General features: G+C 44.5%; 1 protein-coding gene across 1 annotated transcript in view; it reads left to right on the forward strand.

Moving 5' to 3' along the window:
* The first annotated feature begins 780 nt into the window (after positions 1-780).
* Positions 781-17,902, forward strand: part of frem3 (Fras1 related extracellular matrix 3) — a 31,258-nt gene continuing 14,136 nt past the window's right edge. Inside the window, exons 1-3 of the mRNA XM_037110312.1 lie at positions 781-5,809; positions 6,488-6,577; positions 17,579-17,725. Coding sequence (XP_036966207.1) covers positions 781-5,809; positions 6,488-6,577; positions 17,579-17,725 — 5,266 coding nt within the window. The remainder of the gene's footprint in view (positions 5,810-6,487; positions 6,578-17,578; positions 17,726-17,902) is intronic.

The raw sequence follows: 17,902 nt of genomic DNA on the forward strand, positions 1-17,902 counted from the left end.
ATTCACATAGTTCTCATCCTGATGCCGTTTCACCCAGCCTCTAAAACAGGTTGTTAAATCACACAGGTCAGTGATGATACATCAGAGCATATTTAGCTGACCTCACAATGACATTTTAAGCAATTGCACAAACACTTCATATGGAGCAATGTCTTCATTATGCTTGGTGCATGGCATTTACCCCTCAGTGCACTGGTGCAATACACTCTGTACAATTAAATTCTTGTGTACACAGTAATTACAAGTGAATCATGAAGATATAATGGAATGATCAACTAACGCAAAAAAATTGTTATTTCCTAAATGTGCAATAAATACACTTTTAATTGTGTTAAATGTTAAATAAAATAGAGACAATAAAACAAATTTGATCACACAAGTTTAAGTTAGCTTTTGTGTTTAATTTTTGTCCCCCACTTTTCCTCAGTGAGAGAAGGGCAGAGGGGTGGGTGTTGGTTGAGGGAGCACTCTCACAGTCTCGTCCAATGGTCTAGCTTAAATTAGCCATGGGGGCAGGAGGCTCCCTCCCTGCGCTGACTGAAGGCGGGGCCTGCGCCTGTCACTGTCTACTGTTTCATTATTACCTGCACAGCCCTGCAGCATTCACCACACTTGTGTCTCTGTGTGGCCACACAGAAACAGAGAGAGACACAGAGGACACACTCCAAGGCCCAATTCATCAGAGAGACTTTTCTGTTTTTTATGCTTTTTCCCCACGTGGGACAAGAATCTGCCTGCTACTGCTGACTAAAATAAACTGCAAGGCAACTAGCAGCAGATATGGCTGCTTGTCTGCACAATTCCCCACTTTCACAAAAGTGGGCACTTTTGAGATGCCTGCTTGTGACATTTGCTGTCAGCTTTTCTTTAACCTCAGTAGATGCAGAGCCGTTTGACCCAGCTCACCTTTATCACCACAGATCTGGACCTAATGAAGACAACATCATCATTGCTAACAATGGGATCAGGGTGCCTTTTGGCAGGTCTGTGTTTCTGGACCCTCTGAACGACTTGGTAACAGACGTGCAGCCTGGTGACCGCTGCCACATCACAGTTTTGGACAATGACCCACTGGCCCAGAAACCTGGGATGCTGACCCCCAAAAAGTTCCCCTGTTCGTTCGGACCAGATGAAGTGAAATACACTCATTTTGGATCTCGGAGCCCCAGCAAGGATCGCGTGAAGCTGCAGCTTCGTTACGACTCCCAGACAGACACAGTTATCATCCCTTTCATGCTGGAAGTTGAAGTGGTTTTCCAGCAGCTTGAGATCCTCACCAGGAATATGCCTCTTAATGTTGAGAAGCTCAGCGGCGACAGCAACCCTATTGACAAAAAGGCTCTGGAGTTTTCCTTTGAGGACGAGGTCACACAGTGTAAGATCACCACTCTGGTCGGCGAAGGAGGTCTTCCCAGGTATGGCACAATTTTGAATAACCCGTCAAATGGCCTGATGGTTGACTGTGATGAGTTTGTGAAACAGGGCATTCGCTATAAGCACACAGCTAAAACCAATTCACCAAACAGAGACTATATTCCAATGATGGTAGAGCTGCAGGATAATGAAGGCAACACCATAATGCAAGAGTATTTCCAAATGATGGTTAGAATCAGAGAGGGTGCGGAGAACACCGCTCCTAAACCCAGCTTTGTTGCCATGATGATGATGGAGGTTGATCAGTTTGTGATGACAGCTATTACAAGCGACATGCTGGCCGCTGAAGATGTTGAATCAGACCCAGACGATTTAATCTTCAACATTACTTCACCACTGAGCCCCGAGCAGGGCTATATCATAAGCACTGATGACCAGAATCTGCCAATCACCTCTTTCTATCAGCGAGACATCAAAGATCTTAAAATAGCTTATAAGCCACCCTCAGAGGACTCAGAAGTAGAGAGGATTTTCCAGCTAGAGTTTGAAATCGTAGACACCGATGGCGCTGTATCGGATACATTTGCTTTTATGATTGTGGTGAAGCCTATGAATACCTTGGCTCCTGTGGCAACCAAAAATACAGGGCAGCTATTGTTTGAAGGGCAGTCCCGGGCTCTCTCCAGCTCCCAGAATTTAGAGATTAGTGATGAGGATAACCTGGAAGATGTGAAAATAACTGTTGTCGATGGCTTGAAGCATGGAGACCTGACCGTACTCGGTGCTCGCAGGAAGTTCTTTACGCCTGCTGATCTAGATGCAGGGATTGTGGTGTACCAGCACGATGGCAGCGACACCTACAGTGATAACATTATTTTTAGAATGACTGACGGCACTAATGAAGTGGAGTTTTTGTTTCCAATCACTATTGCTCCCACTGATGATGAGCCGCCTATAATAAATGCAAACACCGGCCTGGTGCTCTTCAAGAATGAAGTCATGCAGATATCTCCCTTCATCCTGAGCGCCACAGATATTGATTCAGAAGATTCCACCATTAAGTTTATCCTGGAGCCGCCTTACTCCAATGTAGGGGAGCTTCTGCTGAGGCAAGTGGAGCCCCCGTCTGACCCGTCTCTCTGGAAGTTCAGCGAGACAGATGAGATGTTTGAGCAGGTGGTGACTGAATGGTTTCAGCAGGATATTCTTGATGGAAAGCTGTTCTATCGTCACATCGGACCCCATAGCACCACCACGGTCATTGATCACTTTGTGTTCCGGGTCCAAGACGATAATGACCCTCCTAATCAATCAGGCGAGCACATGTTTACCATCAAAATCCATCCTGTCGATGACATCGCCCCAGAGCTTTTTCCAGGCACCACCCTTCACATGACAGTCCAAGAGTACGAGCTGACGCACTTCAAGAAAAAGTTCTTGTGTTATAGTGATCTTGATTCAGATGACAGGGACCTTAAGTACACCATTGTTAAGACCCCAACTGACACCGATGAGAACAATCCAGGCCCCTTAGGTGAAATTGTCCTGACTGACAGCCCTGACACTGTAATTACAGAGTTCACACAGGCCCAGATTAATCACCACAAAGTAGCTTACAAGCCTCCAAACCAGGAGCTGGGCATCACTCCAAAAGTGGCTCAGTTCACATTCATTGTGGAAGACACTGCTGGTAACACAGCAGAAGGACTTTTCACCATTTTCCTCCAGCCAGTTGATAACAAACCCCCACTTATCACCAACACAGGGTTCACTGTTATGGAGAGAAGCACATATGTCATCACTAAGAAAGAGCTGCATGCCACAGACACAGATACGGACGATGAAAATATTGTCTTCACCGTGACCCAGATTCCTGTGTATGGGCAGCTGCAGTACTTTGGGATTGAAATGTCAATCAGCGAAACATTCACACTTGAAGACATCGCAAGCGATCGCCTGACTTACACCCATGGTGGAGAGGAATCCCTCAGTGATGTCATCAAGCTCGATGTCAGTGACGGTTTTCATGAGGTCCCCATCATCATTAAGATCACCATCGAGCCAGTCGATGATGAGTCCCCCACGATCATGCTCCCAGAAGGTCTGCTCGGAGCATCCATCGATGTATTGGAGAACGGAGCAACGGAGATTACAAGCAATGTCATTCAGGGCCGTGATGAGGACACAGATGACCTCGTGCTCACTTTCATTGTTGAGGAGCCTCCAAGGCTGGGTGAAATCCTGGTCAATGGCGCTTCTGCTGAGAGATTCACCCAGGAAGACATCATTAACGGAGCAGTGGTGTACGTTCACACATCCGGTGAAATCGGACCACTCAAAGAACACGACTCCTTCAACCTTACTCTGTCCGATTTGTCAGAGCAGTGGGTTGTCGGCGGCAACAAGGTCCAAGGTGTGACCGTTCATGTCACCATCCTTCCTGTTGACAGCATCCCACCTATTGTCAGCGTTGTGGAGCAATTTGTTGTAGTGGAAGGAGAGAAGAATGTCATTACTCTGGACCACATCCAAGCCGAGGATATTGACACTGACAATGATGATATCCTGTGCACTATCATCGTCCAACCAACATCTGGCTATGTTGAGAACATCTCACCAGCTGCAGGCTCTGAGAAATCCAGAGCTGGAACGGCCATCACGGCCTTCAGCATCAAAGATGTTGGCCTCGGTCATATTTACTATGTCCAAAGTATCCACAAAGGGGTTGAACCTGTGGAAGATCGTTTCACCTTCCGCTGCTCAGATGGCATTAACTTCTCTGAGCGCCACTTCTTCCCCATAGTCATCATTCCAGCCAATGACGAGAAGCCTGAGATTTTCATCCGTGAGTTCATAGTAATGGAGGGCATGAGTCTGGTCATTGACACGCCAATTCTGAACGCGGCTGATGCTGACATCCCCGGGGACGAGCTGCACTTTGAGATCATCAAAAACCCCAAGCATGGTTCGATCGTTCAGCAGCTCAGCACTGGCACCGTCTCAGTGGAAAAATTCAACTTGGAACAGATCAAAGAGGCATCCAACATTGTCTATGAACACGATGACTCAGAGACCAAAGAGGACAGCTTTGAAATTAGGCTCTCAGATGGTAAACATAAAGTGGAAAAAACAGTTCTTATCATGGTTATTTCTGTCGACGACGAGACACCCAGGATGGCCATAAACGACGGCCTTGACGTTGAGATTGGCGAGACAAAAGTCATCAGTAACAGGGTTTTGAAGGCCACAGATCTCGACTCTGAGGACAAAGAGCTCACATATGTTGTGCGTTACGGCCCAGGCCAAGGATACCTCCAGCGTATAGGCAAGTTTGGTGATGTCGGAGGTAACATTACCCTCGGGATGAACTTCACACAGGACGAAATCGACAAACAGCTCATCCAGTATGTGCACACGGGCCAGGAGGGAATCCGTGACCTGCTGAAGTTTGATGTCACAGATGGCATCAATCCCCTTATTGACCGTTACTTTTACATCAACATCGGAAGCATTGACATGGTCTTTCCAGATGTTATCAACAAAGGTGTGACACTAAAAGAAGGAGGGAAAGTAACTCTTACCACCGACCTCCTCAGCACCACTGACATCAACAGTCCTGATGAATATCTCAGCTTTAGCATCACAAGAGCACCTAGCAGAGGACACTTGGAGAGCACCGACCACCCAGGTGTTCCCATTTCCACCTTCACCCAACTGCAGCTCGCTGGAAACAAGGTCTACTACATCCACACCTCCGACGATGAGATGAAAATGGACAGCTTTGAGTTTGAGGTGACAGACGGTTACAATCCCGTCTTCCGTACCTTCAGAGTGTCCATCACTGATGTAGATAATAAGAAACCTGTCTTGACTATAAACAAACTGGTGGTGGAGGAGGGAGAAACCAAGCTTATCACCCCGTTTGAGTTGACAGCTGAGGACAGGGACACCCCCGACAACCTACTGCGATTCATCGTCACCCAGGTGCCGGTGCACGGGCAGCTGCTTTTCAACAACACCAAACCAATCGCTACCTTTTCCAAGCAGGACCTAAACGAAAACCTTATCAGCTACAGGCACGACGGCACAGAGACCACCGAGGACAGCTTCTCCTTCACTGTCACAGATGGCACGCATACTGATTTTTATGTCTTCCCCGACACTGTGTACGAGACACGCAAGCCACAGATGATGACTATCCACGTCAACACTGTGGACAACGGTGTGCCCCAGATTGTGGTCAACAAAGCTGCTGCCTCGCTGAAGCTCCTCCAAACAGGCCACCTGGGCTTCCTGTTCACCAGCAAGGCCCTTCGATCAGAGGACCGTGACAGCAACCAAAGAGTCCTGAAATACACGGTGTCTGAGGCGCCCCTGCATGGCTACATCATCAACACCGCTCTCGGCAACGACAGCATCAAGAGCTTCACACAAGGTAGGCTGAAGTCCCGCCATCTAATCTTTTAACAGAGTTTTGAACATTTAAACTAATGCTATTAACAGTGGATTCAATGACCCTGTGTTATATGAAAAAGCTCAATTACAATTTGACGCTGCAGCTACTTTTTCACCTTAACAAAACATTTGAGCATTATTCACTTGTGTTTTGGTTTAATGGCTTGCACATTTAGTATTTTGGCTCAGTTTAACCTTCTCACCTGATTCCCAGCAGTAGCAGGAGGCTGTTTTCAGCAAAAAAAAGCTGTAATAGTGCCACTGTACACTGCCTGCACAGCACTAAACAGCAGATAGACAAAGTTAGCAGCTAATAAGATAATCAGATTTACTGTGCAATGATACTTGGAGCTTATAAAACAATTATTAATGATACTAATATGAATGCAACTATCTATAGTAATCATAATAACTACTGCAGCTTATATTTCTGTAATTGATGTTTCTGATAAAACAGAAAGTCGATTTATTAAAAATATCCATTACAGAAATATGATTTTACTATATAATAGTATCCTGAATGCTTCAACACACGTCACCCATGGCCCATATCACTTTAATTGCAGCTGAAGGGATGTAACCAGAACCTTGTAAAAGTGGCTGTCATCTTAACATTTTCAGCTAACACTCTATCTCTCTATATTTGTCATACCAACAGCTGATATCGATGACATGAAGATCTGTTACGTGCTGCTGGATAAGAGCAACGCCACGAGTGATATCTTCTACTTCACAATCGAAGACAACGGTAGGAATACTTTAATATGTCATACGCGTGTGCACTGACACCAAATTTACTTTGGAATCATTTGCCCGAAGGCTCCTCACTGGCTTGATCTGTCTTGTAATGGCTTCTTAAAATGAAAACCCCCTTGCGCTCTGTCAATCTCCCAAATGTTTGCATCACAAAGACTTAAGGCAGTTGGCCATGACTGACACCCAGTATAGAGCCACCGTCTCTTTGCGCCCGACTGGAAAGGGTACCAGGTTTAAAGAACAGGGGTCAAAGGGGACTAAAGCCAAACACTGACTGTGGGTCGGTAAAACTGACAGAGGAGGGGCTACCTCATGCTCTAAACTTTATTGTTAGAGTACAATAGGATCCTTTCCCCTCAGGGCAGGTTCAAATGTCTCCTTTCATCCTGTGCTTGAAGTGACCCTGAAATGCGCAAAGGTGTAGGAGTATTTAACAAGAGTATTTGGCAATGAAAAGGGTCGATTGCTGCCTGAATAGTGTCAAAAATGTGTTTGCAAGTCTGTCTATTCCCTGAATATTATATTTCCTTATAGTCCCCCTGTCATATGTGCCCTGCTTGTTAAATATTATTAATACCTACATGTATCTGTGAACAAGTTTCTTCTCCTGTTCATCCTAAAGAATTCTCTTTAAATGAACCACACGTGCATGGCACAGACGATGACGATGCACTGTATTGGGCTTGTCCCCTCTAACACTTTGGTAGATTTCCTTGAACGACGTCGTAAATATAGAAGATGCAAAGCAATAAATGCAACAGGTGGCGTTTGGCTATTTTCAGTATCAGCTATAAAACACAAAACAAGATTTGGAAATGTAATCAATGCAGCAGGGAAAGTGGAGTCTATAATTACGCTGGATTGAGGGCCGTGTCGGTGATAATACCACACAATCGCCATCAGGGCCATTGAGAAGGCAGGACTGGGAGGATGTGTCTTTTTGTCAAATTACTGTCTTTTCGTCAGCAAAGTGAAGTCTCTTATTAGCGTCAGCTGGCTCCCAGTAATTAACTTTTTCCCCAGACTGTTAGTGAAGTAGGTGATAATTAACTTGAATAAGCATCAGTAGCTCTGAAGGTGACTTGTTCAATCTATACAGCTCAGCAGTATTATTATTTCTTTACCTGACATTTGCGAGCTATCAATCTGCATGAAGCGACGCTGGTTAGCATTTTCTGTCTTTAAATGGAGGTGTAGCCACAGGAAGAGAGCGCAAGGGCTTCAATTAGCTCAACAGTCACTTTTCATACATTGTTTAAGCTTCCAGCCGAGTCCGCTGAACCAGGTGCAGCGGTGCAGGCTGGGACATAAAACAAAACCCTGTTTCTGGATGACCATGGTTCACATGTAGAGGCCACAGACGGCGCTGCTTTCAGCTCGCACTATAACAAGCTAGTAATTAATAGCGTATACATACATTATTCCACGTAATAGATCAACTTGTTTGCATAGGCCCACCTGCGCACTCGCTCACATAGGCACACACACACACACACACACACACACACACACAGAAACAAACACACAGGCACATCCGGAAAAAGATCAAATAACAGATAAAAAGTCACTTAAGCCAGGCGGGGAATCACTAATGTGAAGTGTTGAGGAGGTGACTCCTGGGGGCAGGCGGTATTAGCCTGGACGTGCAGGGACATGCAAGGGGAGAGCATGCGGATGGTCAGCCTATCTGCTTATCAATCTAAGTAGGTGAGCTCTTTGTGTGGGAAGCAAAACTCTGGGTCTTTAGAGATTTGCACTCAAGATAATCCCCTGAAACAGGGCTCTGTCAGCCCACTTAGTGTGCATTAGATAAATGTTTAAGAAATGTTTGCCATTGAAATGATTACAATTTTGAAGTGTGTAATACAAATACTGGCTAATTCTTTGGAGATACCTCTGTTGTAGTTTACAATGAGAGACCGACAGAGACGTAAACTAGCGCTGGATCCAAACAGTGACTCCCTGATCTGCGAATCTCCCTCTGTAACGCTTTTTTTTTTTCCTTGCTGTAAGTCAGGCTTAATTGTTCTGTTTTCAAACTATTCATCTAAGTAAGTTCTTATGTTTAACATAAGCTTGTGTGTGACCTCATTTTAGCTGCTTAAGGGTCTCAGCAGCCTGTAAAGGGTACCTGCCACTACATGCACTGATGCTTCACAAAATCCAACTCATTAAAACCTCAAGAGTATTTTAGCTTTGGTACACTTTAAAGGCATAAATGTTGCATGTATGTGTACTATGTACTGTGAGTATGCATCTGCAGATACACTTAGATCTTAATCTGAGGCTTTTAAGTATGTCTGAAGCAGCACTAGCGCGTGTGTGGTCAGCCACAGCTGAAGTGTGTCTTAGAGGTCAGGAGTGGACCCATTCAGTTTCACGCCGAGGATCTCAGCGTGGACCTGCCCGTCAGCGGTTAAATTCCAGACTTAGAGGAGAGAGTTGGTGTCGCTCTGTCAAGTCAGGGCACAACACGCAGGCGTCGGGGCTGATGACCTCTTTGCAGAAATGTGTTGAAGTTGCCTAAATCATTTACATGACAGAAGCAGAAAAAAACAGTGAGCACAGCTGAAAGAAGCTGCAATGCAGAATTCAAGTTTGGTCGTCGAGTCATTTATGATTAATTAAGTAATATACTGAGGTTGTACACTGGAACATTTGAGTCTTTTTGTGCCTAAACCTACCAGACATTAGGCACAGCACTGTCACAACATAATCATTATCGTGTTTTCATTTAGAATATCTGTTGAATTCTCACAAAACAGTTAGAAAAACAAATGTAGCTGTCTTGCCGTGGTGTGACAGTGACCTCAAACACAAACTGTAGTTCAGCTTGGGTGATTCCATCTCGCTGCTGGGAATTTCTTGTGAAAGAAAAGCAATAACCTGCATGCGAGTGACCCGGTCAGATACTCCCTGAAGCCATTCAAAGAGTGGGGCTACTGAGGCAATAAATACTTGTTTTTTACAAGTGGATACACAGCTGGCATATACCCTTGTCCATCAGACCTGGGCCCGGTGAGCCACAGGCTAAGAGAAGACACCCTTTACATACTGTCAGACGTGTTGAGACGTCATCTCTCAGTCTTAATGTCAGATCTTTAGATTCTGTAGTCAATTGGTCTTCAAAAATCCTGCCTCGTCTTGCCAATCTTAGGCGCAAGATAGCCTCCGATTTCACAGCAGTACTAATCAAACTCTGCTGATTACAGGCTGAGAAGAGAAAGAGAACAGAGCCTCTGCATTCACCGAAGTTGACTCGGCATTCTGTGCTTTTTGCAATAGCAACAATATAGTCTTCCAGCAGCGGAGAGGGATCATAGACCCCGGTGGGTTGAGTGTTATGTGATCATTCAGAGCCGGGAGAGGAATGCACTTCCTTGGAGACTCCAGACTCCAGGGCCACAGACAGAGCAGGGCCTGGAAGTGAAGTGGTATCCCGAGCAGACAGGTGTGTACGTGAGAGGGAAGGCTCCGGCGGGGGATCCCCTTTCAAAGACCCCCGTCACCCCACTCTGAGCTCCCGCAAGAAATCCAACCCAAACGCAGATAGCCCGATAACCTGCAGGCTTCCATTGCGAAAGGAGCCCGGGGCACATCCCCAGAGGGCGCAATGATATCAAGAACGGGAAAATGAACGCAAACGAGATGGATAGTTTGTATACTCTTGGCTGTACGACGGTTCGACTTCTGTGGATTTCCCTCAGCACAGTGGGTGTACTCTGGTGTACAGTGGGGGCTGCGTGCTGACTGACACGGCCATGTTACACCCTGACTTCCTAACTGTGTTTTTGGATCTTACATGTCACCCGTGTCAACAGTCACCAGGAGATTTACTGGCTAATGGTGCCACAGTCGGGGCCCCCTGTGATGGAGCTGAGGCCTCTCAGTCCCCCCGCCACCACACCCCACCCTGTTTTCACCCTTCCTTTTTCCTCCCCCTCCTCCAAGATGTGGTGTGTTCATCTTTTTACCTCTTCTCCATTTCTTCTCCTTTTCTTTCCTTGCAGGGTTTTCCCCCCCATATCCCTCTCAGTGAACCTTGTGTTCACCTAGTTCTCCGTCTTTCTTTTTCTTTTTTGTCCTTTTTCCTTCGTCTTTGATTTATTGTGGTCAGAAGGCTTCAGGGGTGGGGGAGTTATGATGTATGGCTACAGCAGTTATTCTTATCTGCTCTCATATGGCAAAGCTGTTGCTGCCCCTAGCCAAGCTGTCATTGAGTTACTTGCTTCCCCTGTCCTTTTCTTTTTAGTCAAGCTAGCAGCGTGGCCTCGGGGACGGCAATGTTGTTTGTTCAGATTCTGTGTCAAATTGCCTGAAACATCCCTGCAACTCTTGAAATGATTTTCTGTAAGATTTAGTGCAGACATCCATGATGATCAGAGGGCGATACCATTTCTTTTACTCTTGTGGTTTTGAGTAAAATGCCTTGAAGACAACTGAATTGACTGTCATGGAATTCACTTTAGATGTTTCTGTCCCCCTTGCGATGAATTTTGATATCTTTGGTCATCCACTAATTTTCCTTTAGTCACATCGCCATACTTACTTACTTACTTACTTACTTACTTACCTCAACTTTGAACATTTACTCGTGTTCAAGCCCTGTTGGCTCACAGAACGTTGTATCAGACCATAGACAGTATATCAGACTTGCACTTTAATAGATAAATGGTTTCGATCGGCCCGTCAAAGCCAGGACGGAGGAAAGTCTCAGAGTTCTTCTTCTCTGTCAGCACTGGAGAAAGGCCTGGTTGCCCCATTTCTTATTTTGGTATTGGGGGTTTAAGACTCTTTAAACCAATCACAATCATTTTGGGCTCACTAAAGTAGTGATAAATAGTGCTGGGGGGAACTTGATTTACATGCTGGTACACAAGCCCTGTCATTGATATGGCTAAATCCCTGCAAATTAAAGTTAACAGCTCCTAGGTTACTAAGGTTCGCATCATTAGCCACCAGGTCAGTGTTAGAGTAACTCGCCAGTTTCAGCACGTAGGTTGCCAGCATGGAGGTTGTAGCAGAAAGACACAGATGGGAGAAAGAAAAGGGGAATAATGTCTCAAATAGACACCCAACGACAGAGTTTATAGCAACAGTCCAGTACCATAGCTTCTGAGGAGGCTAAACATCTGAGCGTGCTGCAGAACATTATTGGATAACGTCTAATCTGTAGCTTCTTTTGGTTATCCCCGCTTTTCATGCATCCCTATATATCATACTACAAAAAGTACTTTGACGAAAGGGAGCAATTCCACGCATCACATTTGCTATGTTTTGAGATGGATCCAAAGTGTCGCAAGCATCTGTGTCACTATGCCAAACGGTACAAGCAGGGGTCAAAGAGGATGTGGCTGTCAAATCATGATTTACAACATCCGGCAGCGATCGAGCCACTGTGATGTGTCGATTTACAGCACATGCTGCCGCTGTCCGGAAGGAATGATAAGAGTTATTAATATATATAATCATGCAGCATTCCTGACACGGATACTTGGGATTACTGAGAGGAAGTTAGAGCTTCCACTATTTGAAAAATCTCCTTCCGTACCTAAGATGTTAAAATGATGTTAAAATTCAGCATTATACTTGCACTCCACTACAAATTAGGGGCAAATATTGTACCTTTTATTCCACTTCATTTATTTGATGATTTTAGTTACTGATGGTTTTAGTACCATATTTTTCTAATTCAGTTATTCTGAAGAAAAATGCTGAATATCAGTTCTGATGATTGACCGGGCAAAGAAGTGGTCAGCTCACGGTTTACATAAATATATGTGTAATTTAATATTACTCTTTTGAGTAATGGTACATTTAATATTAAGTACTTCAAGACTTTTACTCATGTACTAGTTAGGATGGGGACTTTTACTTAACCAAAGACATGTTTTAACACAATGTCCATACATTTGCTCAAGTATGACTTATGGGTACTTTTACAACACTGTTTAATAGACCATACTTAAAAAAACGGTATTTGAATGCCTCGCATAGCTGACTGGAACCTCCCCAGTATTTATATCAAGATGATTAATGAGGAAATATAATAATGGTGATGCTTGTCACTTGATGAGGATATTCTTAGAAGGTTGCTCTTCCTTGCATCATGCTGGTGAGCGTCAAAGCCTCACATTGACCTTCCTCTCCGATCATATCTCCGATCTGACCCACTATCCCACTGCATCTATGTATGGTGTTTTTGCAGGGCAGAGTTTTTTAATCAAATTCTCCACCAATATACCTTACCCTTTGTTGCATGCCTCTATGTGACTTACAGTGTTAAAATAAGCCGGGCAGCTTTTAATGAAGATCTCAAGGGCATCCAGTGAGTCTCACTCAGGTCCTAAATCAGGAAAACATTATTGTACTTCTCTGATATTTTCTGCCTGCCCTTGTCAGTGAAAATCATCAATCACGCTGGAGTTAATTTATGAAATGGCCGCTAACAGGGACATTTAAAAAACATGTGCGGCCTATAAAAGTTTTCAACCCAGCAGAAATTATGATGATTGTCAGTTTGAAAAGCTAATGGAAATGTGAGCCGAGCCGGGTGGCGACTGTATGTATTGGATTTGATGGCCAGTCTAATATTGTACGCGTGTCATAAAAATCGGACCGTTAATCATGTTTAAAATCACGTCAGAGCGGCTATTTTGACTTCTGTTTCCGCACAGGTCTTCTCTTTGAGCGAAGTTGAGCCATTTTCTCTCTGCGATGCCCTGGGAAGTCTGGCATCTTGATTATTTGCTGGTGTGTTGAGACTCAAACTGCCAGCCCCAGCGTCAGTGTCTGACAACATCTAACAATGGAAGTCAGAGAAAAAGGGAGATTCCTCTCTCTTACACTGGTGCGAACAATGTGGAGGCAGGCGGAGAGGCATGCCATGGTGGTAGATCTGGCCCACCCAGACTGCGGCCTGCTGTCCCCCTCAGTTGTTCGTCCCCTCAGCGAACAAAGCCGACACAGGGAGGAAGGGGAACGTGGAGAGAAAAGGGGGGGAGGGAGGTTCGTGGAGTACAGCTGTCACTCTGCTCCACATTATCTGGGAGTCTGGCGGGAAGGAAGGATTCATGACACACAGAGAGAGAGAAAGACAAAGGCAAAGAGACATGGAGAGGGAGCTTTGATTTGATGCTCTTGAGCTTGTTATTCCTCTGTCTGACTTCATGTTATGTCATGAGTTAACAGAGAATTAGAAGATACTTGAAAATGTCTACGAAAAGATGAGGGAGGGTGAAGAAGAGCGACATCGAGGGGACACTAGTTATTCTGGACAAAAGTAACCACCTGTAGCGCTTGTACAGCACAGAAACAGCACCTGTTGACCACACAGCGTAATAAACCCCACTGAGTGGTCCGGAAAATGGCAGATGTTACTTGTTCACTGGTCTCCGCAGTTCTGTTGGCCTCAGTGCGGTGTGGGCGTTCCTTGAATGCTGAAGGTTAACTATATTTAGTGTGTTAAGGAAAAAAAACCCACAGATTTCTTTCTGTTTGATGTGGAAACACAAAACTCGCTGTTGCTGTGGAGACTTTCAAGATGAGGCTGCACGTGACTAAATTAAAGCATTTGTTTTCGAATTGCAACAGATTTCAGCAACTACTAGTGAGTCCATCTGCAGATGGTTGGATTAAACTTACCGAAAAGACAGATCTGACTTTACTCTTTTATTGACAGAAATTTCCACCACACTACTTTACGCACGTTATTATACAATTCCACAGTGAATATCTGTAGACATCGTTCACACAGCAGCCATTTTCCTGTGACATCACACTGGCAAGCTTAATTGCTTGGATCGTTGTATGCTGCTGCTTTCTAGGTTGCGAGCCATGTAAACATTGGGAAACTGACAAATTGTTGTCAGTCACCACTTCCTGATTGATTGCTAACTGATAGTGAAGATTCGGAGGGACATTGGGCCATATTTCAATACAAAACAGCATATTTAATAACCTATTAGCCAGCGTTAGCATTTAGCGTTAGCACTTTCTTACTATTCAATTGCATCTAAGATGTGTGTTGATATTTTAGAATAAATACACACTTTCTCATGGTCATATCATGTGACACGATAAAACAGTCATGTTAACTAAGTGGTGTTAGCATATTGCTAACGTAACTTGTTGTCTAACTGAAGCCAATGTTTTTTTTATATATGTTTTCCGTATGTTGTTTTACTTTGAAATATGGCCCGATATTTTCATCAGATTCTTATGGATACGATGACCAGTCCTGCATTCCCATTATGTCATTTCACATGTCATGTCATGTTACACCTGTGCCTCCGGTTACCATGCAGGTATCAGGTAGCACTTTTTTTCCAATGAGTCATTGCTAAGGTATTCTGTTTTGACCATACAACGAGTCAATTGACTTTTGAAGTAAATATGGTCAGTGTTTAAATACTTGTGACAATATTTTCAGAAACTTTTATCATCCCGAGAAAGGACTTATTACTGCTTATTTACAGTTTATACAGTTCATACATACAACTCCCAAACGTTGGCAAGATAGCGTGTAGTTACAGGAGTACAACACGACAAACAAATGCTAAAGTATTCCCATTATCAGTACTTCTAAGCTTCTTAAAATCCTTTGTTTATGGGCTCTATAGGTGTCTGTTGCATCGCACAATATAGATAAACAAGTTGTGAAATGTCAAAGGAGAGGCTGTATTCTTGTCTCATTCATAAAACCTTCGTTGTTTTACTCCTTGTAGCGGTGCAGAAACCTAAAGCTGTCCGATTGCTCGATGCCAAAACAGAGGCGGCTTTTTGTCTCCGCCGTGTTCATTTGATAATCCGCGATGATATCCGCTGACTAAGCTTCTCCTCGTATCAGCTCCAAGCAGGGCCGGCTGCCAGGACACACTTTCTCTTTCCAGCACTGCAACAATCTGATAATTGAAGTTTGTCAAAGACAAAGACAGACATCAGGCCTCATCTAGGAGTTGTCGTGAACAGCTCAGCCATTCATGACGTGCAGACCGAGCAGAAGTCGTATTGGCCAGATGTTTTATATACATTTACTGTTTCTGCACTGAACACAACTAATTCACACGACACGATTTCTAAATGTGTCCCTCTATGCGTGAAGTGTTGAAACAACTGAAGAATCTGGGGCAAGCAAAAAAAGACACATGTTTCCTGTATTTTTAGCCGTGAGTGTTGGAAACTTGAGCATGGTTGAGGGTACAGTAGCGGTGCCCGCTGGGCGAGTTCGTGTGCTCCATGTTGCCTGCAATCATTTGACCCCGCTGTCCTCTTCAAGTCTATTCTGTATGGAGAAACTGCAAAGGACTTCTATGTTTACTGTCCCGTCTTCACATTTTCCAGCTAATGAAGTGTTGTCATTGCTGTCATTGTCCACTTGTTTGCTATGATTTCCATCTGAACGTGCCTCTGCGTCTCGGTGGCTTTGGGTTGCCCCTGTTGTGACTCGGCCTGGTTTGGCTCCAGTGTTGACATGTGGGTTCGAGGAAGTGGCCCCCTTCCCGTCCTGAATACCCACACTCCACCCCCCCGGTGTTTTCATTCTCCTCAGTCATGCAGCGTAAAGACTGCAGCCGCATTCGTCCTCACTGAGGCGCAACTGAGCTCACTGCTGGTTCATTGTGTGGACGGGCAGATGCTCCTCGCCATTGTTGTCTTTACTTTTTTTTTTCTTTTTTTTAAAACTGCTTTGACAGGTATGATATTCTGCTTACTATTTGTGGAAGAATGGACCGCTGAGTCTTTCCTCTGACCCACTGACGTCCCCTCGCTCCTCTTAGTCAGGTCAACAGGGCCGCTGTCAGTGTGACCAGCAGTGCACGACTAAAAGGAGAAAGCCCCCCCCCCTGATCCAAGAAACCCACTGATCTTGACCCATTTCTCATCCAAAGTCACAGGTCACTGGGCTCATCTCACCGATGGATAAGACACTCAAGCGCTTTTGCCGCTGTTGTTAAAACAAAAAACAAAAAACAAAACATCCAGACTGTGCGGCAGAACCTATAATCTTAAATATCTCTTAGGCAGTCAGTAACACGTCAGTGACCAAAACTGAGCTGACAGTTTGAGGGATTACATGAGTCATGAGATAGTATGGATTAAGGACAGGATTGGGTGTAAAGTTGCGGATCAGTGGCAGGTCACTCTGAGTGTTTTATGAGCACAAACTCTGTGACAGGCATTAAAAAGTACTTATGCTACATTGTAGGAGTCCTGTGATTAAAATGAGTCAAAGGAAAATCAGCATATCTGGGTTTTATTTATAACAAAACAAGTTTTTTTCTTGATTTGTAGAGTAGGTAGTGACTAAAGCTGTCAGGTAAATGCAGCGGAGTAAAAGGTTTAATATTTACCCCCGAAATGTGGCGGATTAGATACAAAGTGGCACGAACAAGTACCTCAGATTGTGCAGTAAATGTACCTTGTTTACATTCCTCCACGGGGTAGGAGAGTATCTGTCCTCTGTCTGGTCCCCCTTTTAAGTCTCTAACAGAGCCAGAAGAAATCTTGCTGTCCTGAAAACACTAAAAACGTCACCTTGTTGCAAGACGGGAGAGCAGCAGAGCTTGAACGTGACGGGGTGAGGCAGATTAAAAAAGGGGTCAGCTCATTAAAAAAATATATCCTTGGACAAATTTTTTCCGTAAGCAGACCGTGTGTATCTGTGATCTTACCCCACTTAGGGTTTATAGAATGAAAGAGCTTTAAGTAGAAGTGGATGAGAAATCAGAGGAAATAAGAAGCAGGTCTTCTCAAGGCCCCGTGAAGTGAGGTTTAGGGAAGCCCCGGGATTAAGTTATCATGTTTCCCTTCCAAAATTAAAATGCCCCTTTGATTCGTTTTATCTTTGAGCCCGGAGGAGATTGACGCTTATATGCCTCAGTGGCTCCTAACGTGAACTTAATAGATTGTTTCCTCATTGTACTGTGCAGCGGAGGACGTCTTTCAAATAAAGACCTGCTGTGATAAGCTCCTTTTTTTTTTTGTCTTTCAGGTGGAAACAAACTGAAGCCTCAGCCATTCCGGCTCAACTGGGCCTGGATCTCTCTGGAGAGGGAATACTATCTAGTGGACGAGGACGCCAAATTCCTGGAAGTGACGCTCAAACGCAGAGGCTACCTGGGGGAAACCTCCTTCGTCAGTAAGTGCTGAAGGCCGTTTGTTTAACATTTGAATGGATGTCCTTAACTTTACGGATTAACTCTATGGATTATTTTTTATTTTTTTACTTTGGTTTCCTTCTAGTGTCATCATCAGACTTTGTAGTGCTCCTGTTCCTGTCAGGAATTAATTGACATGAAGGATGATGACACTAAAC

Source organism: Acanthopagrus latus, chromosome 1 (genome assembly GCF_904848185.1).
Source record: "Acanthopagrus latus isolate v.2019 chromosome 1, fAcaLat1.1, whole genome shotgun sequence".
In the NCBI taxonomy this organism is placed as follows: Eukaryota; Metazoa; Chordata; class Actinopteri; order Spariformes; family Sparidae; genus Acanthopagrus; species Acanthopagrus latus.